The sequence below is a fragment of the Anabrus simplex genome, chromosome 1 (genome assembly GCF_040414725.1).
Source record: "Anabrus simplex isolate iqAnaSimp1 chromosome 1, ASM4041472v1, whole genome shotgun sequence".
Classification (NCBI taxonomy): domain Eukaryota; kingdom Metazoa; phylum Arthropoda; class Insecta; order Orthoptera; family Tettigoniidae; genus Anabrus; species Anabrus simplex.
In genome coordinates, this window is record NC_090265.1 from 132,005,603 (window position 1) to 132,030,944 (window position 25,342).

General features: G+C 38.3%; 1 protein-coding gene across 2 annotated transcripts in view; it reads left to right on the forward strand.

Annotated features, from left to right (window-relative positions):
• LOC136862891 (synaptic vesicle glycoprotein 2C) overlaps nucleotides 1-25,342 on the forward strand; it is a 99,036-nt gene that overhangs the window by 49,410 nt on the left and 24,284 nt on the right. For both annotated transcript variants that reach the window (XM_067139170.2, XM_068230350.1), the window contains 2 exons: nucleotides 3,880-4,121; nucleotides 13,308-13,480. In XM_067139170.2, coding sequence (XP_066995271.2) covers nucleotides 3,880-4,121; nucleotides 13,308-13,480 — 415 coding nt within the window. The remainder of the gene's footprint in view (nucleotides 1-3,879; nucleotides 4,122-13,307; nucleotides 13,481-25,342) is intronic.

The following is a 25,342-nucleotide window of genomic DNA, read 5'->3' on the forward strand; positions in this document are numbered from 1 at the left end:
TAATTTTAAGTTTTAAATTATTTCCTTTTTGCATAAAACTTTGTCCTTGTAGAAGCTCAGACCATCTGGGAAATATTTGATCCTTTCAAAAAACAACAACAGAAAAACATGTGATAACTGTATGTATTAACGTGTCATGCTATATATATGACACATGATTCCAATTGTCATTAGGACTGTCACCAATCAGCTTAGTAACCCCGAAAAATATGGATTCAGCACTAATCTCAGTAATTTTGGACATTTCCTTTTTCATTTTAACCGCTGTGGTGGGTCTAGTGTTAAAAGTTTATACTACCTATCTTACTTGTTAGACTCTAGAAATACCAGAAAGGTGTACACTATGAGAAAGAATTTAAGTTTTGAAATGTTTGGATGATGGAGAGAGTAAACGTAGTTAGCAACCAAGTGTGTTGATTAAGAGTCATTCAGTGACTGGTTATAACAAATTTGGAAAGCTTTACAGAGCAACACCAGCCAAGGGAAATTGATTGTTCACTTTTCTTGTGGTCTTATCATTGAAAGATAAAGGAATTTCATAAAGTGATAAGTGATATCCTTATTCGTATTAAGGTAATCTAATAGAACAAAACTGATGTGGCAAATTATTATTTATTGCTTATAATTCACAGATAAACATATCGAAGGTATGTTCAGAAACCATTTTTGAACTTATTAAGGTGTTTGTTGTTCACAGTATCACTCGTTCAAAATTATTGACAAATTTGTGAAATAAGAGATAAGAATTTCATAGTGTTCTGTATTGAAGTGAGTTCACTATTAAGTTGAAAGAAGGTATATGATGGTTCAACCTTTCAATAGTCTTAAAATAAGAAATGTAAGTTTTACATTCCTACTTAATTATAATTGGTACCGGTTTTGACCAGTATTCTTGGTCATCATCAGCCGATTACAAATAAGTATAAAAGACAATGCACAGGTAAATAAAATGTGAATTTTAAATAATTCAGTCAGTTGCTATTTGTGAAGCACTAAAACACTTTAGGGAGCACTGTGTGTTGAAATTTCAGCCAGTCACAAATAAGTATAAAAGATGATGCACAGGTAAACAAAATGTGACGATTAAATAATTCTGTCAGATGCTGTTTATGAAGCACGATAACACTTTAGGGAGCACTTTGTGATGAAATTTCAATGTTATGAAGAAGTCTAGAATCAAATTCAAATTTTTCAGTTGCAGTTCATGAGTTACTGTATAATTTTAGGGGTCAGCACTGCATGTCGATAGTTTTGAAAATATTGAAGAAGTCATAGATAAAATGCGTAAATATAGTACGGAGCAAGTTCTTGAAGAGTAGCAAGACATATGTACTGATCGGCACTGTGCTTCCAAAAGTTTGTGTCTTCAATCTTTTGTGCATATCTTCTCTGCAATAATGTTTGCATGTTTTGATCTGATGTGCTTGCATCAGAAATCATCCTTACTTATTTCAAATACTTCTGGAGAACAGCAGATTATCCAAAGAGCTTTGAACAAAATGTTACCAACATACCATGCATGTTGATTTCATTTTTTCTTCCAGCAATCCTTTAATCTTGCAAGCAAAGTTAAAATTACATGACTTAGACAAAGATTTCATTTACGAAGCAGGCATGGACAAAGCTACACTAAAAATTATAATAGCAGCAGGATCAAAGGGCTGGCTGCACTGACTGAATAGACTGTTTAGAGATATGGAAACAGCCCCAAAAGATTGGAAGCATAATTCCTGTTTTGAAAAGGAAGACAGGAAGAAATTTGAGAATTACAATGATATTGCACTTTTCTCACATACAGCAAAGTTATTTGAAAGAATTATAGACAGAGGAATTAGAGAAAAGATGGAAGACAGATCTAGAGAACAGCAGTTTATATTAAGAAGGGAGAGATTGACTTTTGGCCCCATCTTTACATTAAGACAAGTTATAGAAAAGCAGTAGGATTATGAGAAGGATATAGTATTGACCTTCATATATGTAGAAAAAGCCTATAACAGTGTACCAAGATATCTGGTGTGGAGGACTCTGGAAGATCAACAAATTAATATGGAAATAATTCATGTGATGAAAGTTATGTACCAAAATTGTGAAAGCTGTGTGAAAACTAAGTTAGGCCAAACAAGGTGGTTCAAAGTGAGGACAGGATTGGGACAAGAAAGTGTATTTTCACCCATATTATTATCATAATTATGGAAAGAATCAAGAATGGAGTGGACTAGACAATGGCAGGTCAAATGAAAGCAATGCTAGTTGCAGATGACCTTGTTATGTGGGGTGATAAGGAAAAGGAAGTGCAACTGAAAGTTAAGATGTGGAATCAGGAAATTGAGAATTGAAAATTGGAAGTTGAAATTTAAGACAATGGTTGTGATGAGAGGTAATAGAAAGGGTAGAGTTGACACTAGTAACAGGAATACCTCTGCATAGTTGACAGCTTTAAATATTTAAGCTGTACACTGTTAGAAGATGGAAAATAGGAAAAGGAGAAATATGTCACATGCCACAACTGCCAGAGTGGGACAAGAATGTACCGATGGAATTCAAGGAAGTTCTCTACCAAACATATTTTACATTGGTACTGATATATTATGCTTCAGCTGCCTGGACATTGACCAAGAGAAGCAGGAGTTGGATCCAAGCAATTGAAAGAGCTTCCTGAGAATCATCACAGGAGAAACCACATGAGTCAAGGTACACAATGAAGTGGAAAGACTGAGACTTGATGTTTTTTTTCTATTTGCTTTACGTCGCACCGACACAGATAGGTCTTATGGTGACGATAGGACAGGAACGGCCTAGGAATGGGAAAGAAGTGGCCATGGCCTTAATTAAGGTACAGCCCCAGCACATGCCTGGTGTGAAAATGGGAAACCACGGAAAACTATCTTCAGGGCTGCCGACAGTGGGGTTCAAACTCACTATCTCCCAGATACGAGCTCACAGCTGCGCGCCCCTAACCGCATGGCCAACTCGAAACTTGATGTTGGGAGACTGCAGGACGGAACTGATTCAGAGAAGCTGAAGTGATTTGGGCACATGATGAGAATGCCAGAAGAATGCCAAAGCAGGCATACAAGGAAACAATGACAGGGAAGAGGGCTAGAGGCCATCCCAGAACTAAATGGAAGGATACAGTGAGGGAGTGCATTAAGGACAGAGAATCAACATTGACAGCATGTTCAAAGAAGAATGGTGGAAGGACAGAGTGAAATGGAAAGCATTAGTAAATTACTCCATCCAGAGGGAATCTGGAACAGGGAATGGAGGACAATGATGATGACGATGATAATGATGACAGGCACTATTTTCTCATTTAATGTTGAACTATTGAAATAAACCATACATTCTATACATTCAATTCATACTTTCTTTACAATTATATTAGTCTTGAAAGACTGTCTCTCCTGTTGTTATAGTTTATAGCAGCTAAAATTTTGTGAAAACATACTTCGTTTTCCACTACAGAATGCATAAAACATTAATTTCAGCAACAATTTGTTGCGTCCCTCCCTTACAAGAATGTTTGAAATTCTTTCTAATTGAAAAACTGTGACAGATTTTTCACAGTATTACTTTCTGAATGAAAAGGCAGTTTTCTACTCTTTTCCATGTTCATGAACATTTTTTCTTTTAATAATAAATAATTTTATAATTCATTTTAATTACTCCAAATTTTTCATACCATATTCTTCATCAATTTCCCTTATTTTTGAATGTAATCTCTAACTATTTACTGCATTTTACTACTTGTTTAGATTAAGTACAGTACTAACTTACAGTACGGTATACTCTGATCTGTTTTGGATTAGAAATAAAATTGCCCTTTTGTTGTTTTGTTCTACCTTCATCAAATACTTAAATTGCTCAATATTTTTGCAGGTATGGCATGGCTAGTGATTCCACAGACATGGTCATTTGAACTACCTTGGTGTACATTTAACTCATGGAGGATATTTGTTTTGTTATGTGCTGTACCTGGGCTTTTGGCAGCCATTTTCTTAGCACTGTGGTTCCCAGAAAGCCCCAAGTTCCTCATGGTAGTTGATAAGAAAGAAGAAGCTCTGGAAGTTCTTCGTGACATGTATGCTAGAAACACAGGCAACAGTCCTCAAAGGTTCCCAGTGAGTACCTGCTCATAAATATTTAAGAGACAATGTCAGTTCAATACTGTGTAATTTCTGTAAATATGATCTTTTTTCTCCCCTGCCATAATTGGTGGCAACAATGGTAATTGTTGTTTTAAGGAGGGGGGGGGGGAGTACAGAATGTGATAAAACAAGCAACACTAAAATTATTTCTCATCTGCTGTCCATGTTTCCCTAGCAACGAAGTATTTACTTATTCATCATTTTCCAATTCCAGTATTCTGGGTGTGATGTATAAGCGCTTGCCGACTCTTTTTGTCTTCATAAATCTTCCCATCTGAGGCATCTCTCTTCCATATCTCATTTTACTGTCTTTATCCAGCATTTCCTTGGCCTTCCTCTTGGTCTTTCTCCTTGGACAATAAGGTGAACGTATTTTCTGGCAGGTCTTTCACTGTTCATTCTAATAATAAGCCTGTACCACTGAAATCTGCACTTCTTTATTACATTGCTAATAGGGACCTCAGTGCCATCTACCTTCCTATTGTGAATTCAGTGTTGTGTTGATTTCTGAAATTATGGTTTCCACAACAGAGGAGAAGGTGTTTATCGTAGAGCATTATTTCCAGTCATCACCAAGCGGAGTAACCGTACGTGTTAACGTGCTTAGCCTATGGAGCCAATTCCAGAGATGAGTGGGTTCGCACTGTTCATAGGCCATAGCTGATTCCTTCCACCCCCTTATCCAGTTTCATTTACCATACTGTCATTCATTCTGTCTTCATTAGCACCTCAACTGAGGTTAATGTCAGGAAAGGCATTTGGCCATAAAAACATGCAATATAATTTCATCCTACCTCATCCCTGATCCTGTATAAGGAAGCAGGACTAAGGGGTAGACATACATTATTTCTAGTCATTAGAATGGGCCAAGTTTGCTTTGTGTTAAAGAATAGTATGAAGATCAATTTAATAAGGAGGCACCAAGTAACAGAACAATGTTAGCAGTTGTTGAGAAGTTACATCATACGGGATCAGTCTTATGTCAACAAAAGAACCTTATTTAATCAAGGATGTAACTCAGAATTCAATAAGAGTGAACCAGGTAGTCTACAGAAACATTATTACCCTATTCATGCAGAATTTGTGCCATTTTTGTTACACCAGAAACTTACCCCTCCAACAACAATGGTTACAGCAAGATGGAACTACAGCTCACACTGTGGGGGATTCACTTACCCTTCTGCAATGACATTCATTTATCACTTCATTTCTCACAGAACTCCATTCCTGTATCCTATCTGCTTCTTAGATCTTGCAGCTCCAAATGCCTACATCTGGGGCATGTTGAAAGAATCAGTTTTCAAGACAGATGACCCACCTATATAATATTCCTGAATTATACAAGAAGATGACACCACTTTTGTGTCCTTACAGCAACCTTCGTTCATCATGTTCAATGATCTTCAGAAATGTTATGAACAGTGTGTGGCACATGACAGTAAAAGTTTGAACACATACTGTACCAACACAATTAAATAACATTTCAGTGTTGTTTGTTTTGCTGCATATGGTATAAATATTTGAGAAGTGAAATAACGCAAGATGCAAAGTTGGATAAGGAGATTAGCAGAAGGTTACAAGCAGGAAATACGTTCTACCAGAATGTAAGGAACCTGGTGTGGAACAGAGGAGTTCCTATGAAATGTAAAGAGAGAATGTATTAACCTATACATCAAAGACTTGGAATTTGACAGCAAGAAATGAGAGTAAAATTCAGGCCAGTGAGATGAAGTTCCTGAGGAGTGTGGTAGGGAAGGCAAGGAGAAACAGAGTAAGAAATGTTGGGGTAGGAAAACTGAGTGATAGGATGGAGAAGAATAAATTGAGATGGTTTGGACATGTTATGAGGATGGAGGAGGAAAGGATACCAAAACAAGTGTTGGAGGCTAAGATAGAAGGAAAGAGGGCAAGATGGATGTCCAGAGCAAAATGGAAGGACTATATCAAGAACAGTATAAGAAAAAGAAGACTGGATTGGAATGAAATGAAATAAAATGGCATATGGCTTTTAGTACCGGGGTGTCCGAGGGCAAGTTTGGCTCGCCAGGTGCAGGTGTTTTGATCTGACGCCCGTAGGCGACCTGTGCATCGTAATAATGATGAAATGATGATGAAGACAACACATACACCCAGCCCCCGTGCCAGAGAAATAAACCAATGATGGTTGAAATTCCCGACCCTGGCGGGAATCGAACCTGGGGCCCCTGTGGCCAAAGGCCAGCATGCTAACCATTTAGCCATGGAGTCGGACACTGGATTGGAATACAATTACTGAAGAGAAGTTGTGGAAGGAGAGGGAACGGTAAAGAAGTGTTATCAACACCCTGACTTGGCAGGATCTGGACAAGGAGAAATAAAAATGATGAACATGAAGATGATATAACTGGGCAACCATTCTCACTTAACACTAATCAAAAGAGAAATAGGAAGAGTCTGGAACTTTGCAGAATGATGGTGTCAGAAAAAGAAATTGATGGGGCCATGAAAGGTATAAAAATTAAAGACTCCCTAGGTCTTAGAAGAGGTTAAAAGAAACCAAGAGTTGACCAAGGAAGGTTGAACAGGAAAGATGAAAGCAAGGAGGCTGCACAAATAAGTGGAAGCAATACTCGACTCAGCTAGGAGAGAGTCTGTCATAATACTTCAGAAATAGTTTTGTACACCATTTAACAGTATTTAGTTTCATCTTTTCCACAAAAATACTTTCAAATACTGGTACTCTGAACTATATTAGGATTACGTCTGTTAATTTTTCTACTCCCTTTAATTTCTTTCTTTCCTAATTAGTTTCTTCATTGTACATCTCAAGCTCTTGAGAGTACAAGTAGAGTTGTGTCATCACTGTGATCTTGGAGAAGCTTCTCTGTATCTTAACTGAAGGCTCGTGTTTCATTCTCAATTTGTCTATGAATAAATGGAGTTTACTCTGTCTTTTGAGATGAACCGAGAAACTTTGGGCTAGAAAGACTTGGGAGTAAGGAGACAAGCTGTTCTGAGCTGTCAGTAGATGGATAGCTTGAATGGAGTTTAAAAGCAGAAAAGATCACAATATCAAGATAAAGTTGGAATTCAAGAGGTTGAACTGGGATAAATATTTGTTGACATGATATACGTAGGTGGTTTGAAAAGTTCTCGGAATGTACTAGAATTAAGTATCTTACCTCGGTGGAACTGCTTTTATTTTTCAGCATAGTCTCCCTGTAGACTAATGCATTTGGTCCAGCGATGTTCCAATGCCTTCCATCCCATCTCGAAAATGGGATTCCTCCAGGCCTGCAAAATACCTCTCCAATTCGGCTGTCAGTTCTTCCCTTGTAGAAAATCTCCGTCCACCAAGGAAAATTTTCAGCTTGGGGAATAGATGAAAGTCTGATGGTGCCAAATCAGGTCAATAAGGTGGATGTGGCAACAATTCGTACCCCAGTTCATGAAGTTTTGCCATGGCAATAACACTTGTGTGCAGCGGAGCGTTGTCCTGATGAAAGATGATTTTTTCCTTGCCAAACCAGGCCTTGTTTCGTGTATATTTTCCTGTAGTTGGTCTAGGAGGTTTGCATAGTATTGCCCCGTAATTGTTTGGCCCGTAGGAAGATATTCTATCAGCAGAATGCCTTTTGCATCCCAGAAAACTGAGGCCATGACCTTTCCGGCCGAACACACTGCCTTTGCTTTCTTTGGTGGTGGTGAATAAGCATGTTTCCACTGCTTTGACTGCTGTTTTGTCTCTGGGATATAGTAGTGGACCCAAGTTTCATCTGTAGTCACAAACCAGCACAAAAAATCTTGTTGGTTGCACTGAAAACGGGCCAGACTTTGTTTGGACATTTCCAATCTGGTGCGTTTATTGTCCAATGTCAAGAGCTGCGGCACCCATCTTGCGGATAATTTTTTCATACCCAATTCTTCGGTTAAAATATAATATACCCATTCAGAAGACATCCTTACAGCTTCAGCGATCTCCCACGCTTTTAGTCGACGATCCTCCATGACCATTTTATGCACTTTTGCGATAAATTCTGGAGTCGTAACACTTTTTGGCCGTCCACTACGTGGATCATCATCCAAGCTCTCCCGACCAAATTTAAACTCGCTGGTCCACTTGGCAACAGTTGAAAATGAAGGAGCAGAGTCCCCCAGTGTGTTCTGAAAGTCGGCATGAATTTCCTTTGCTTTCATACCTTTCTTTACAAAGTATTTAATCACTGCTCGAATCTCAGTTTTTCCCATTGTCACAAATCACTACGCGGGAACAACAACAATGAGTCGTCACTACCACACTCCTGCAGCTAGAGCACTGACACGCCACGTGTTCACTCACAAAGGATGTGTGATTATTTTGCGGGAACCTCATTGCTCTAGCACTGACATCTAGCGGTGATTCCGAGAACTTTTCAAACCGTCCTCGTAGGCTTATGCCGTGTCAAGAAAATAAGGTGAAATTCTTTACGTTTTACAGAGAACTTGCTCTGCATCATCAGAAGAATATCATACACCTGTCAATGTCATATGTTACATACACATGTTATGTGACCCTCTTAGACTGATTCTGATGGTTCCGTCAGCTTCCCCTTCGAACACTGTACCGTGTCCGGGGAGCCATCTGGTGACGAATGAACATACCATTTTGCACTTCTATTATAATGTCTAAATTTCAAAGCTCATTGTTTAAGAAGCCTTTCGTGTGGACAGTCAAGATTTCTTTCTAATGATGCAAAGCACAATTCTCTGCGAAACATAAAGAATTTAACTTATTTCTGTAAGTACGGGCCGTGAAAGCATCAATGGCAACATTAAATATTTGTTAATAGGAAGAGAAATTAGAGGCTGGAATAATTTACCAAGGGAAATGTTTTATAAATTTCCAACTTCTTTGAAATCATTAAGAAAAGTCTAAGTAAACAACTGATATGGAATCTGCCACCTGGACCACGGCACTAAATGCAAATTAGTGGTGTTTGATTGAATCGTCTGGTGTAAGAGGTAGTAAACTCCATCAAGATTAGCATAGTAATATGCTGATTAGGTGAGAACTGTTATGGCAAGCTTGAGGTTCGAATAGGCTGTATAGATGAAAGGTATGGTTTCAGTTTTTTACTCTGGTATGTATTGTACTGCAACCCCTGTGATGATGCGCTAACATTGTATGCATGGTAGTGACCAAAGCAGAGCATCTCAATTCCACTTCAGTCATTAATGATCTGCATTTAGGGCTGTTGTCGAGGTGGCAGATTCCTTATCAATTGTTTACCTGGCCTTTTCTTAAATATTTTCAAAGGACTTGGAAATTTACTGAACATTTCCCTTGATAATTTATTCCAATCCCTTATTCCTCGTCCTATAAATGAATGTTTGCCCCAATTAGTCCTCTTGAATTCCAACTTTATCTTCACATTATGATCTTTCCTACTTTTAAAAGCTCCATTCAAACTTATTCATCTACTAATGTCATTCCACACCATCTTTCCACTGTCAGCTCATACCATACCACTTAATCAAGCATCTCACCTCCTCACTCCCAAGCCTTCCCAGCCCGAAGTATTCTTTTTGCAAACAAGTGATGCTGCTTTCCTTTGGATCTTTTCTAGTTCTTGCATCAGGTAATAGTGATATCGATCCCATACACTGAAACCATACTCTAATTGGCGTCTTAACAGAGATGCCCTCTCCTTTACATTCTTACTACAACCTCTACATACCCTAATAACAAGTGAAGTGATCTGTAACCTATTTTTACAAACTTGTTAATGTGATTACCACCATGAAGATCATTCCTTATATGAACACTTAGGTACTTACAGTGTTCCTCATGATGTTTATCACCCTATAAACACAGTAATTCAAGCTGAGAAGACTTTTATGCTTGGTGAAATTTATAAGCTGACTTTTTATCCCCTTTACCATCATACCATTGGCCGCCGATCATCTTCCAACATTGTCTTAGGTCTTCCTGTAGTCACTCACAATCCTATAACTTATTTATTTATTTATTTATTTATTTATTTATTTATTTATTTATTTATTTATTTATTGTTGACAAAAGGTCCCATGAGCCTCTGGCTCGCAATAGGGACAATACAGTACATACTTTCCTTAAGGCGACACAATAATTACATTTCATATACAATAGCTTTTTCTGTAAAGTGACAAGTACATTTTTGGATAATTAAGACATACCTTTTTTTTTTTTTAACATGTTGGCATCATAGTTTTCAGAAGTATATTCAGATATTGCATGGCTGTAATATATTAAATATGGACAATATATTATTGTATTAATTAAAGTAAGTTATACAGAGATTATATTAAGATATCTGTATAAAAGCAATATTCCTTCAGTTTTTTCTTAAAACATATAACCGATTTAGAGCTCTTTATAACAGGAGGCAACACATTATATTCCCTAAACATTGATGATTCTATGCCTTTCACTCCATACTTTACTGAATTAGAGTGAGAGGGATATATCCTTAATGATCTTCTAGTTTCATATATATGAATTTCACTACTCTATACAGTATAACATCATCTACAAATAGACATACCTGTGATTCCAGTTCCTTACTCTTATCATTTATATATAAGAAAACATAAATGCCAATAATATTGCCCTGTAGGACCCCACTCTTAATCATTACAAGGTCAGATAACACTTCACTTACTCTCATTCTCCAAGCCCTATTTTCTAGAAATTTAGCCAGCCATTCAACCACTCTTTTGTCTAGTCCAGTAGCCCTCATTTTTGTCAGTAATCTCTCATTATCTACCCTATCAAAAGCCTTGGATAGATCAATAGTGATACAGTCCATGTGACCTACTGAATCTAAAATATCTGTTATATCTTGCTGGAATCCAACAAGTCGAGTCTCATTGGAATAACCCGTCCTAAACTGGAATTGTCTTCTATCAAACAAGTTAGTAGTTTTGTAAATGTGTTTAATATAATGAAAAAGAATTCTTTCCCAGAGCTTAAAATCAATCTATGGCAAACTGACTGGTCTGTCATTTTATGTTCTACATTTATCACCCTTTCTCTTGTACACTAGGGCTATTATTGCAACTCTCCATTACTTTGGTATTTGTCCTTTAGCAAACAGTAAATATTTCAGATATGACACTTTATTGCAGCCCATTGCCTTTAGTATATCTCCAGAAATCTTATCATAGTAAATTTTAGTAATTCGCTGGTATTAGTTGCCTCCTCCACCCAAATATTATCCTTATACCCACCTTTACATACTGCTGACTGATTTCTATAAGTCCTCACATATGCACTCACCTTGTTCATTAATGATCCCTGGAATGGCCTTCTGTCTTGAAGTACCTATACATATCCTTCTACTGTTCCCTAAAATTTATATGGCTGCCACTTATATTTGCCGTCATGTTATCCTTAGAAGACATTTTTGCTAAATTCTATTTCCTATTAAGTTCCTTTAATCTCTCCTTATTCCTGCAACCATTCCTAACTCTATTTCTTTCTAACTTTCACTTCCTTGATTTCTATATTTCCCTGTTATAGTACAATGGTTCCTTACCATTCCTTACTGCCTACAATTAAAGGTACACACCTATTTCCACACTTCTCAACAATTGGTTTAAACCCATCCCAAAGACTGTTTATAATTTTATTCACCATTTTGCACTGATCATAATTGATTTTTAAAAATTTTCCCATGCCTCTCTTATCAACTGTATGATATTGCCAAATAATCCTAAGTTACTTTTACAACCTTTGTTTCTGTTGTATTTATTTTTAACTATGGTACAATAAAAGCAGTTTCACAATCACTTATACCACCTATCACTTCAGTTTCTCTGTAGAGCTCATCTGGTTTTATCAGGACCACGTCTGGAATATTTTTCCTTCTATTCGGTTCCATCACTTTCTGATTCAGCTGCCCTTCCCAGATTAACTTATTCACCATTTGTTGGTCATGATTTCTGTCATTTGCAGTACCCTTAGTTAACATTTGGTAAATTGAGATCACCTGCTACAATATTGCTCCTTTCTGTGCCATTCCCCACATAGCTCACTACAGTTCACTACACAGCATTTTGTACAATCAAGACCATCTTAACCCTCGCTGGTGTGCTGAATTGTGATCATCTCGTGATTCACTGAGATTGATTTGTACTCGCTTGCAACTGTTTTTCTACAGGCCCACAGAAGAGTTTTGCGGTTTACACTTCTAGATTATTCTGGGTGCCCTCTTCATTGTTAGCCAGCTTCCTTATCCTAAAACTTCAACAATTCACTGGCACTATTGTTTTATGTACTGCTGTCCCCAGCCACATTGTTGCCAGTATATGGGTATTGTAGCTTTCTTCCTCCCACTGTCCCCTGCACTCATTGCCTTTATTGTTACATTATACATACACATATTTTTTATCTATTCAGGGGGTTGGCGCTCATCCAGTCGCCTGCGCTGCAAGCCTTTCTCCTGCCAAGCACTTTGCCGTATTGCAGCAAGCGCTCGTCCGGCACTGAGTCATAGTGTGTCTTTGCACAAGATTTCCTATACTTTACGAAGGTATCATGTTTATGGACATGCTAACATAATGGAAATGGCTCTAGAACAACACACTGAGCACTAAACACGTGAACACTTGACTAAACTGAACCTTACGCTGATAAAGCTCTCAGCAGACTTTAAAGGAGGGTAACTTGTGGCACTGAGAAGTGCATCATGGCAAAGTGTTTGGTGGGAGACAGGCTCGCAGCGTGGGTGACTGGGTGAGCAACAATCCCCTGAATAGATAAAAATTGTCCCTCTATTGAAAACCTACAACCTGTTAACCAGTCTTTGACCGGGTCAGGGATGTAATGAATGAACCATACATAGGCTATTATTACAATGGGGTCGCCACTCCCAAGGTGATTATTAATAATTGGCCCTGTATTATTATATCATACTTTTTGAGTAGAACTTTTTCTCTTAATAAAGAAATTGAATTGTTTCAACTGTACCTTCTTTTAAAAGAATTAACTCTTTTCAATGAGAATGAATTCAAGGAATAGAAGTGAATTGCTACTACTGCTCAAATGTCTAAATTGTATATCTTAATTAATATGAAAACAAGTGAATATTACTAGTGAGTGTGATTTTTAGAGATAATGAAGGAGAGCTATTCTAGCAAAAATGTATCTGTTGTCATTAGGTTAAGTCACTGGTGCTTCTGGAAGATGGGTCCAGTAATCCACTCAAAAATGTCAAACCTACACTGTTGGGAATATTACAACATATGTGGAGACAGACAGTACCTCTACTTATGCCTCCTTTTGTGCTGAAAACTCTTCTAGTCTGCATAATTCAATTTGGCCTTTATGCCAGGTAAGAATATTCATTATACAGTGACTACTAAACAAGAGTTTATGGCACACTCAAGGGACAAGCAAGGAGCTATCTGGCAGGAGACAACAGCTTCTTTATCCCATTCTCTGTCCTGTAAGGCTTTGTCATTGGTAGAACTCTGCACTTGTGTTAGTGAGACATGTGATTTACTTGACGAGCTCAGTTAATGTGATTTTAAATTGCACAGTAACAATTATCCATTATGGTTTGGCTCTCTAATTACTACAATTACACTTGCTCTTGTATGAAGAACATGAACAATAATAAGAACAAGATGAATATTCTTTGTTTTCTTTTTACCTTCTTCCTAAAGAAGAATAAGAATAAGAAGATTTCATTGTTATGCTCTTCCCGGTTTTGTATCTCCTCCTCTTCTGTTTCTTCTTCTTCTTTATCTTGTTCTCCTTTCATTATATCCATTTTTAATCAATACTACTTTATTAATTATTTAATATGAATAATATTAAATCATCATGTGGTGTTCTGCCTAATGGCAGGTCTCAGACTTCACCACTGTCTCATCTCCTCCCGTCCTAGGCCTGTTCTTTGGCTGTCTGATAATCCTCCACTCTTCACATTGTTCACTGTTATTATTATTCCTGTCTTTTTTCTTTTGGAGTCCACATTTCACAACCGTATAAAAGAACACTCCACATGAAAATATGAAATATTTCACAAGTCTCTTTCTCTGTTCTACAGTAACTCTATTCCACTGTATAATAAGGATTTGTTTTTCATAAATGCTTCCTTTGCCATGACTACTCTTGTTCTTATCTCTTCATCACTTGACCAATTTTCATTTAACATACTCCCCAAATATCGATACTATTTAACCTGTACAATTTTGATGACATCTCCATATCTTCTTGATGGCCTCCATTTCTTCACATTTATTTTCATTCCATTCCCTCCATTGCTTCTTCTAGCTTGTGTACAATCCTGTGTACAAACATGTTTAATTTGGTACCATTTTGAGTGTATATGTAGTGCTGGTTTTGCTAAAAATGAAGATACTTGGACTTGTGTTAGCTGTGGCGAGAGCAATTTGAATAGCGGTAACAAACCTAGGCCTACAACGGTCAACGAATCGCTGGCGTCTCATTACTTGGAGGATGGAGGTAATGATAATGTACTTGTAATTCTCTCTTTATTGCAACAGGATTTACAAGCATTAAAAGCGGAGAATGAGATTTTAAAGGAAAAGGTACGTTTACTGGAATCGAAAGTACGGTACCGGTACCAGTAAACACTCAAAACACAGGTGGCTCCGAGAATTCTAGCGCATGGTGTCAAGTTGCTTCAGATTCTAGGAGGAAAATTGTACAGTTTAATAAGGACAACTTTGTAATTGACACCAAAAATAGATTTTCATCCCTGAGGGAAGTAAGCGATACGCAAGGTATCCGTATAGGAAGCAGTCAAACGTATAGCGCAAAATCCGTTACGAGAAGCGGCAAAGTTAGGCCTAAAATCCCACACAGTGCACCGGCGAAAGTATCGAACATTCTTATATTTGGTGATAGCCAACGAGGGGAATTGCGGAGAAAATGGTCAATGAAGATATTGCAGCATCGGCAGTCATCTATCCTGGGGCCCCAATGAAGAAGGTATTGGAAAACACAGAGCAGGCGGCAAGAAATCTCGGAAGTCGTGATGCAGTAGTGATCATATAGATGTTGATTCCCATAGGGAATCTGAAATATTTGTTCTGAATGAGTGAATTTATAATACCAATATAAATGGTCCATTATTGGACATTATCAATTTTCCAGCTAACTCATTCTTGGTTGCCAGCGTTTCGCCCTCGTGTGCTAGGGTGGGCTCATCAGTTGGTACCTAGCACACCTACCAATACGCTGGCTAGTGCATACCGTGAAGGCCACTGCGTAGGCTAACTAGAGCCACCGGCAGTGCCAATGCACTAAGAGACTGTCTCATTATCAAAAATTGATGCCTGCTTGGCCATCAGATGATATATATGTTGATTCCCATAGGGAATCTGAAATATTTGTCCTGAATGAGTAAATTTATAATACCAATATAAATGGTCCGTTATTGGACATTATAAATTTTCCAGCTAACTCATACTTGGTTGCCAGCGTTTCGCCCTCGTGTGCTAGGGTGGGCTCATCAGTTGGTACCTAGCCCACCTACCAATGCGCTGGCTAGTGCATACCGTGGAGGCCAGTGCATAGGCTAACTAGAGCCACCGGCAGTGCCAATGCACTAAGAGACTTTGTCTCATTATCAAAAATTGATGCCTGCTTGGCCATCAGATGATACAGATGTTGATTCCCATAGGGAATCTGAAATATTTGTCCTGAATGAGTAAATTTATAATACCAATATAAATGGTCCGTTATTGGACATTATAAATTTTCCAGCTAACTCATTCTTGGTTGCCAGCGTTTCGCCCTCGTGTGCTAGGGTGGGCTCATCAGTTGGTACCTAGCACACCTACCAATAAGCTGGCTAGTTCATACCGTGGAGGCCACTGCGTAGGCTAACTAGAGCCACCGGCAGTGCCAATGCACTAAGAGACTTTGTCTCATTATCAAAAATTGATGCCTGCTTGGCCATCAGATGATATAGATGTTGATTCCCATAGGGAATCTGAAATATTTGTCCTGAATGAGTAAATTTATAATACCTATATAAATGGTCCGTTATTGGACATTATAAATTTTCCAGCTAACTCATTCTTGGTTGCCAGCGTTTCGCCCTCGTGTGCTAGGGTGGGCTCATCAGTTGGTACCTAGCACACCTACCAATACGCTGGCTAGTGCATACCGTGGAGGCCACTGCGTAGGCTAACTAGAGCCACCGGCAGTGCCAATGCACTAAGAGACTTTGTCTCATTATCAAAAATTGATGCCTGCTTGACCATCAGATGATATAGATGTTGATTCCGATAGGGAATCTGAAATATTTGTCCTGAATGAGTAAATTTATAATACCAATATAAATGGTCCGTTATTGGACATTATAAATTTTCCAGCTAACTCATTCTTGGTTGCCAGCGTTTCGCCCTCGTGTGCTAGGGTGGGCTCATCGGTGGGACGAACGACGTAGCTCACAACGACGCTAAGAATGTTATTTCGGAACTTAAATGTACACTAGGTAAGCTGACTCACACTAACATCTTTGTAGTGAACGTGCCCCACAGGCATGATTTGATTAGAGACTCGTGTGTGAACATTGAAGTGGACAAATTTAATACAGATATGGTTAAAATTTGTAAACATTTTCGTAATACACAGGTAATTGATAGCAGCAGTTTCGAGACGCACTGTTACACAAAGCATGGCCTTTATCTAAACAATTCAGGTAAACAAAAGATAGCAAATATTGTTCTAGATTTTATTAATCATAAGATATGTACTGTAAAAAAGGCAACTCCCTTGAGTTATAATACTGACCAGGAAAACTAGTAGAAAGAGCCAGCTGTACTTCAAGCTGGCTCAGCCAATTAGTAAATGAAACTCAGGAAAGTAAGGAATTTCAAGTTATCCAATTGCAACAGTCAATTTTTAGGGAGGAAGGGGGTCTGAGATTGTTTTTGGTAAACTGTCAGAGTGTAGTAAATAAACAATTAAAATTCGGTACATTGATGGAATCTTATGAGACTGATGTGGTGATAGGAGTGGAATCGTGGTTGAGAGAAGGGGTGGGTAATAGAGAAGTATTTCCAGAAGGGTACATAGTCTATCGTAGAGATCGAGGAGATAAAAAGGGAGGGGGGGGTGTGTGTTTATTCTGGTGAAGGAAACGTATTGTTCACATGAATGGTTTACCGATGAAAGGGATGAAATATTAGGGATAAAATTAATTTGTGATAATATGAAGGAGGTGGGAATTATAGGAATATACAGGCCAGGAAGAGAGGAAAGAGACATGGAAATATTTGAGAAAATAATAGATTATACTCATAAAAACAATAATAATGATGTGGTAATAATTGGGGGAGATCTAAACTTGCCTGAGGTTGAATGGAATGGAGCTGCAAGTGAAGCCCATGAACAGAAACTGGCAAATAAGTTAATTTGGGAGGGAGGATTTACACAAGTAGTACAAGAACCGACTCGTCTCAATAACTTAACTAGATGTATTCTTGGTTAAACCATGGAAAATTGTCGATAAAACTGAGGTAATTGAAGGAATAGGTGACCATAAGGCTGTAATTATGGATGTAGGACTGGTACCAAAAAGGATTAATAAGAGGGTCATACAAGACAAGAAATTGTACAGAAAAACTAAAGTTGATGAATTTGGGACTTACCTTAAATCACAATTCAGTTGTTGGATAAGTGAAGGGAGTAACGTGGATACACTTTGGGCTAAATTTAAAGGAATCGTTTGGGAAGGAGAGAAGAGATTTGTACCTGTTAAGAAGGGTAAAATGACCTCAGACCCTGTTTATTATACAAGGGAAATAAGAAAATTAAAAAGAAAATGTAGAATAGTAAACAGGAAAATCAAAGAAGGTAGGGAGAGTAGAGAAAGTAGAAAACAGCTAATGAGGGAACTGAATAGAGTAAAAAAGGAAGCAAAAGAGAATTATATGAATGGCATTCTTCAAGAGCGTAATGACCATAAAGGGAAATGGAAAAAGCTGTATTCATATATCAGGAATCAAAAAGGAAACGAAATCCAAATTCCTACAATGGTGGGAGAAGGGGGTGAACACTATTTAACAGATACTGAGAAAGCAAACCTCTTTAGTAGGGAATTTAGAGATTCAGTAGATGATTGTCAGGAGTTGGACACCGAAACAGAAGTTACAGAAGGACAGACACAGAGGGAAACAAGAAGCTTCTCGTTCACAAATGAAGATATTTTCAGAGAAATCCAACTGCTTCAGCAAGGAAACAGCAGGAAGTGATCAAATTACGGGGGAAGTATTAAAGACAATGGGGTGGTACATAGTGCCTTATTTAAAATTTCTCTTTGACTATGTCATAAATGATAGTGTAATACCAAAGGAATGGAAGGAATCTATATTAATAGCAATTTATAAAGGTAAGGGTGATAAAAGGAAACTAGAGAACTACAGACCAATCAGCCTGACCAGTATAGTTTGTAAAATATTGGAGTGTTTGATATCAAAATACATCAGAGGGATATGTGAAGATATAAATTGGTTCATGAGGAGCCAGTATCGATTTAGAAAGAAATTTTCTTGTGAGGCACAACTGGTGGGATTTCAGCGGGACATATCAGATCAATTGGATTCAGGAGGTCAGTTAGATTGCATAGCCATAGATCTTTCCAAAGCCTTTGATAGAGTGGAACATGCAATATTATTAAAGAAATTGGAGGGAATAGGATTGGACGTAAGGGTTACACGTTGGGTAAAAACATTTGTAAATTCAAGGGTTCAGAAAGTCAAAGCAGGAATTAACGTATCGCAGAAAGAGAAAGTTTGGAAGGGAATTGCACAGGGTAGTATAATCGGTCCGTTACTTTTCTTAATATACACAAATGATTTAGAGAACAATATAACATTAAAAATATGATTGTACGTAGATGACATAATTGATTATAGGGAAATAAATAATATTGAGGATTGTTCAGAATTACAAAAGGATCTTGAGAGTATCCAGCAATGGGTTGAAGAGAATAATATGAAGGTTAAAAGGTTAATGGAGGCAAATCAACTGTTACAACATTTACAAACAGGAGTTTTAAAACTGAATTTGAATATACTTTGGATGAGGTAGTTATCCCAAAAGATGGCAAGTGCAAGTACTTAGGTGTGAGATTTGAAAGTAATTTGCACTGGAGGGGTCATGTGGATGACATTGTTGGGAAAGCATACAGATCGTTACATGTCATAATGAGGCTACTTAAAGGATGCAACAAAGAATTAAAAGAGAAAAGTTACTTAAGTATGGTTCGTCCATTATTGGAATATGCAAACACTGTTTGGGATAGATAGTGTGCAGAGGAAAGAAGCAAGATTTGTAACAGGGGATTTCAGGAGAAAGAGTAGTGTATCAGAAATGTTAAAGGAACTTGGGTGGGAAACTTTAAGTAAGAGAAGGGAGAAAACTAGACTTATAGGTTTATATAGAGCCCATACAGGAGAAGCAGCATGGGGAGATATCCGTGAGAGGCTTCTGTTGGAAAATAATTATATCGGCAGGACTGACCACAAATATAAAATTAGAAGGAATTTTTGCAGAAGCGATTGGGGTAAATTTTCATTCATTGGGAAGGGTGTGAAGGAGTGGAACAGTTTACCAGGGGTAGTGTTTGATCCTTTTCCAAAATCTGTACAGATATTCAAGAAGAGAATAAACAGCAACAGTGAAAATAAATGAAGTGTTAGAGGGCATTCGACCAGTGCAGGTTATTGTAAATGTCCAATAACGGACCATTCATATTGGTATTATAAATTTTATCATTCGGAACAATTATTTCTGATTCCCTATGGGAATCAACATCTACATCATCTGATGGCCAAGCAGGCATCAATTTTTGATAATGAGAATGTCTCTCATAGTGCATTGGCACTGCCGGTGGCTACAATTAGCCTACGCAGTGGCCTCCACGGTATGCACTATCCAGTGTCTTGGTAGGTGTGCTAGGTACCAACTGATGAGCCCAGCCTAGCACACGGGGGTGAAACGCTGGCAACCAGGAATGAGTTAGCTGGAAAATTTATAATGTCCAATAACGGACCATTTATATTGGTATTATAAATTTACTCATTCGGAACAAATATTTCTGATTCCCTATGGGAATCAACATCTACATCATCTGATGGCCAAGCAGGCATCAATTTTTGATAATGAGAATGTCTCTCATAGTGCATTGGCACTGCCGGTGGCTACAATTAGCCTACGCAGTGGCCTCCACGGTATGCACTATCCAGCGTCTTGGTAGGTGTGCTAGGTACCAACTGATGAGCCCAGCCTAGCACACGGGGGCGAAACGCTGGCAACCAGGAATGAGTTAGCTGGAAAATTTATAATGTCCAATAACGGACCATTTATATTGGTATTATAAATTTACTCATTCGGAACAATTATTTCTGATTCCCTATGGGAATCAACATCTACATCATCTGATGGCCAAGCAGGCATCAATTTTTGATAATGAGAATGTCTCTCATAGTGCATTGGCACTGCCGGTGGCTACAATTAGCCTACGCAGTGGCCTCCACAGTATGCACTATCCAGTGTCTTGGTAGGTGTGCTAGGTACCAACTGATGAGCCCAGCCTAGCACACGGGGGCGAAACGCTGGCAACCAGGAATGAGTTAGCTGGAAAATTTATAATGTCCAATAACGGACCATTTATATTGGTATTATAAATTTACTCATTCGGAACAATTATTTCTGATTCCCTATGGGAATCAACATCTACATCATCTGATGGCCAAGCAGGCATCAATTTTTGATAATGAGAATGTCTCTCATAGTGCATTGGCACTGCCGGTGGCTACAATTAGCCTACGCAGTGGCCTCCACGGTATGCACTATCCAGCGTCTTGGTAGGTGTGCTAGGTACCAACTGATGAGCCCAGCCTAGCACACGGGGGCGAAACGCTGGCAACCAGGAATGAGTTAGCTGGAAAATTTATAATGTCCAATAACGGACCATTTATATTGGTATTATAAATTTACTCATTCGGAACAATTATTTCTGATTCCCTATGGGAATCAACATCTACATCATCTGATGGCCAAGCAGGCATCAATTTTTGATAATGAGAATGTCTCTCATAGTGCATTGGCACTGCCGGTGGCTACAATTAGCCTACGCAGTGGCCTCCACAGTATGCACTATCCAGTGTCTTGGTAGGTGTGCTAGGTACCAACTGATGAGCCCAGCCTAGCACACGGGGGCGAAACGCTGGCAACCAGGAATGAGTTAGCTGGAAAATTTATAATGTCCAATAACGGACCATTTATATTGGTATTATAAATTTACTCATTCGGAACAATTATTTCTGATTCCCTATGGGAATCAACATCTACATCATCTGATGGCCAAGCAGGCATCAATTTTTGATAATGAGAATGTCTCTCATAGTGCATTGGCACTGCCAGTGGCTACAATTAGCCTACGCAGTGGCCTCCACGGTATGCACTATCCAGCGTCTTGGTAGGTGTGCTAGGTACCAACTGATGAGCCCAGCCTAGCACACAGGGGCGAAACGCTGGCAACCAGGAATGAGTTAGCTGGAAAATTTATAATGTCCAATAACGGACCATTTATATTGGTATTATAAATTTACTCATTCGGAACAATTATTTCTGATTCCCTATGGGAATCAACATCTACATCATCTGATGGCCAAGCAGGCATCAATTTTTGATAATGAGAATGTCTCTCATAATGCATTGGCACTGCCGGTGGCTACAATTAGCCTACGCAGTGGCCTCCACGGTATGCACTATCCAGCGTCTTGGTAGGTGTGCTAGGTACCAACTGATGAGCCCAGCCTAGCACACGGGGGCGAAACGCTGGCAACCAGGAATGAGTTAGCTGGAAAATTTATAATGTCCAATAACGGACCATTTATATTATTATTATAAATTTACTCATTCGGAACAATTATTTCTGATTCCCTATGGGAATCAACATCTACATCATCTGATGGCCAAGCAGGCATCAATTTTTGATAATGATAATGTCTCTCATAGTGCATTGGCACTGCCGGTGGCTACAAGTAGCCTACGCAGTGGCCTCCACGGTATGCACTATCCAGCGTCTTGGTAGGTGTGCTAGGTACCAACTGATGAGCCCAGCCTAGCACACGGGGGCGAAACGCTGGCAACCAGGAATGAGCTGGAAAATTTATAATGTCCAATAACGGACCATTTATATTGGCATTCCGACAAAAGAGTTGCAAAATTTGGGCTAGAAAGACTTGGAGGGAAAGAAGACAAGCTGCTGGATTCAGTGGTATGTTCTGAGCTGTCAATGGAGAGATGGCGTGGAATGACATTAATAGATGAATAAGTTTGAGTGGTGTTTTTAAAAGTGGCCTAGTTGTTGGACTGTAGAACAAAAGAACGATTTTGTAAAGAAAAAACGATTGGTTTTATTTTCATGATGGCAAGTTAGGTTGCTCAGTGTGCAAAAATGTTGGAAGTTTAGGTGTACAGAAGAATGTGGGTATGCAACTATCAAAAGAGTGGATAAACTGTGAAATTGTGTCTTATGGAGAAAACTGTAAACAGAAGCTAACATCTCTCAGGTAAAAGATTTTTGATCACAAAGAGAGTGCTGGACATAAAAGTGCTAATAAAATAACTGAAGAAGGGAAAAAAGAAAAACTTGAGACAGTATGTCTAAAGTCATTAGAGAGAGAAAGGGAAATTACTTGTAAAGTATTTTGTACTGTTTATAAGGTGGCAAAAAAGAACCAGTCTTTCTACAATTTTGAAACTGAAATTGATTTACAAGAATTGAACGGGATTGATATGGGGAGAATTTTGCATTCAAGTAATGCCTGTATAAATATAGTAAACCACATAGGCAGTGAAATGAGAACACGATTGATAAAAAATGTGCTTGATTCCAAGAGCAAGTTCTCTCTTATTCTTGATGAATCAACTATTCTAAGTCAAAAGTCTGTTCTGATAGTATATGTTCGCACCTACATTGAAGAAATAAAAATGGCAGAACCGATCAACCTTTTTATTGATTTAATTGAGTTAGATGACATAACAGCAAATGGAATTTACAAAAGTTTGATGTCTTCAAGGAGCACTAGGGTTCACAGAAGATTTTCTAAAGGATAATTTAGTTTCACTGACGTGTGATGGTGTTGCAGTAATGCTCGAAGTACTTGGAGGAGTTTCAAAACGTTTCAAAGACAGATTTCCTGCCATTGTTTTGTGGCATTGTGCTAGCCATAGACTGTAATTATCAGTACACGATGTTGTGTAAGAGGTTTCTGGCATCAATAGATTTAAGAGAGTTTTATGGACAAATTATATGTTATGTATCATGCCTCTCCAAAGAATGCAAGGCAGCTCCAGTCATGTGCAGCTACACTGGAGATGCAGATTTTAAAAATTGGAAGAATTCTATCCACAAGGTGGGTTGCATCCAGCTATAGAACTGTTTTGGCTGTTTGGCAGGATTTTGAAGCACTGGTACTTCATTTTGAAAGAGGTAAATCACATTGTTGTGACAGAAAGGAAGAATGCACTTATGAAGGTCTTCACAGGAAAATAACATCTGTTGAATTTATTTTGGATCTGGGATTAATTTATGATGCTTTGCAAGAACTGTCTGAACTAAGCTTAGATCTGCAGGAGAGAAATGCTGATCTTTACAAAGCCCACAGCAAGATTGAGTGTCCTGTTGATATTTGTGAGAAGAAGAGGTCTGTCCCAGGGCCTTACTATCAGAAAGCTCTTGAGGCAGCTGCAAATATACAGTTTAAGGGTGTTCCATAGCATAAGAAAAACAGAATTTATGATCCATCAATCTCCCTGAATGCTTTCTATGAACAAATTAAAACTTCTCTACAGAAAAGGTTACTTTCCAAAGAAGACACTGAACTGTCAAGATGTGCAAGAGTTCTGGATTCTAAGAATTGGCCAGCAAACTCAAGAGAAAATATTCTGTATGGAGAAGCAGAAATAGGCACACTGGCAAGAAGATTCCAACTGAATGAAAGAGAAGCTATTCGAGCCTTCAGAGATCATCTGAAATTCAGAGAAGAAATGCTCAGGGAACTTTCTCAGGTTAGGAGGACACTCAACACAATAGCTATATCTTCAAGTGAGTGTGAAAGGGGATTTTCTCGGATGAACTTGATTGTGACTCTAGAAAGATCATCTTTGTCAGTGAAAACCATTACCTCATTACTATTTATAAGAATTGTTGGACCTCCTTTGATGGTATTTGATCCAAAGAAGTAAGTCAAAACTTGGTTGTTACAAGGTCGTCATTCAGCCATGGATACAAAAAGCAAGACCAGAAAATGAACTGAGGAGGATGATGACATGTCAAAAATTTGGAAATTGTTTTGAATTCAGTATAGGGTAAGTAGGTTTCGACGAAAATTACATGCTTTCTTAAATGTTCGGTAAATCCCATGTCTTCTTCCTTAATTTCCCTCCTGTAAGTTCCGGCACCTCTTTTTCCAGAAGAAAAGCCCTGACTGTACCTATTATTCTACACTGCCCTCCAACAAAAGCATAACACTTAATATTTTAAAAAATAATCTCGGATTAAGGTAGCAAAAATTATTTTTATTTTCAAAACATAATTACAGAATTCAAGAGAGAATCTTTCCATACCTATTGCAAAGACAATAATACTCAAAATGTTTCAATTTAAGAAGATACTTAAAAAAAAATTAAAATATGCAGAAACTCACAAATTTTATGATTACCAAAATCAGGAAATGTACTAGAAACTTATTGGATGCTGATTACCGGTATGTGATCAATAACTGCCACCCCTAGCTGCTATTACCACCGTGAATCTTGTGGGCATGCTTCTGATCAAGTCCGGAAGTCCTCTTGAGATACATTCTCCAATTCTTCTTGCACCTCCACCTTTAGTTCGGTCAGACTGACTACTGAAACCTTGACACCGAAGGCAATGACTAATTCTGTCCCACACATGTTCAGTAGGGTTTAGATCTGGACTCAAGGCTGGCCAGTTCAGAGTAGAAATGTTGACTTCCAGAATAAACTCCATGATACACTCGGTAGCATGGAGTTTTGCAATATTGTACATAAGCATGAATTTTTCATCAAAAGCGAATGAAAATGACATTGCGTGATTAATGAGAATCTCCTCAACATACCTGTTGCCATGAGGAAGCCATTCTCAATTAGTACAAGAGCGGTATGTTTATCTGAA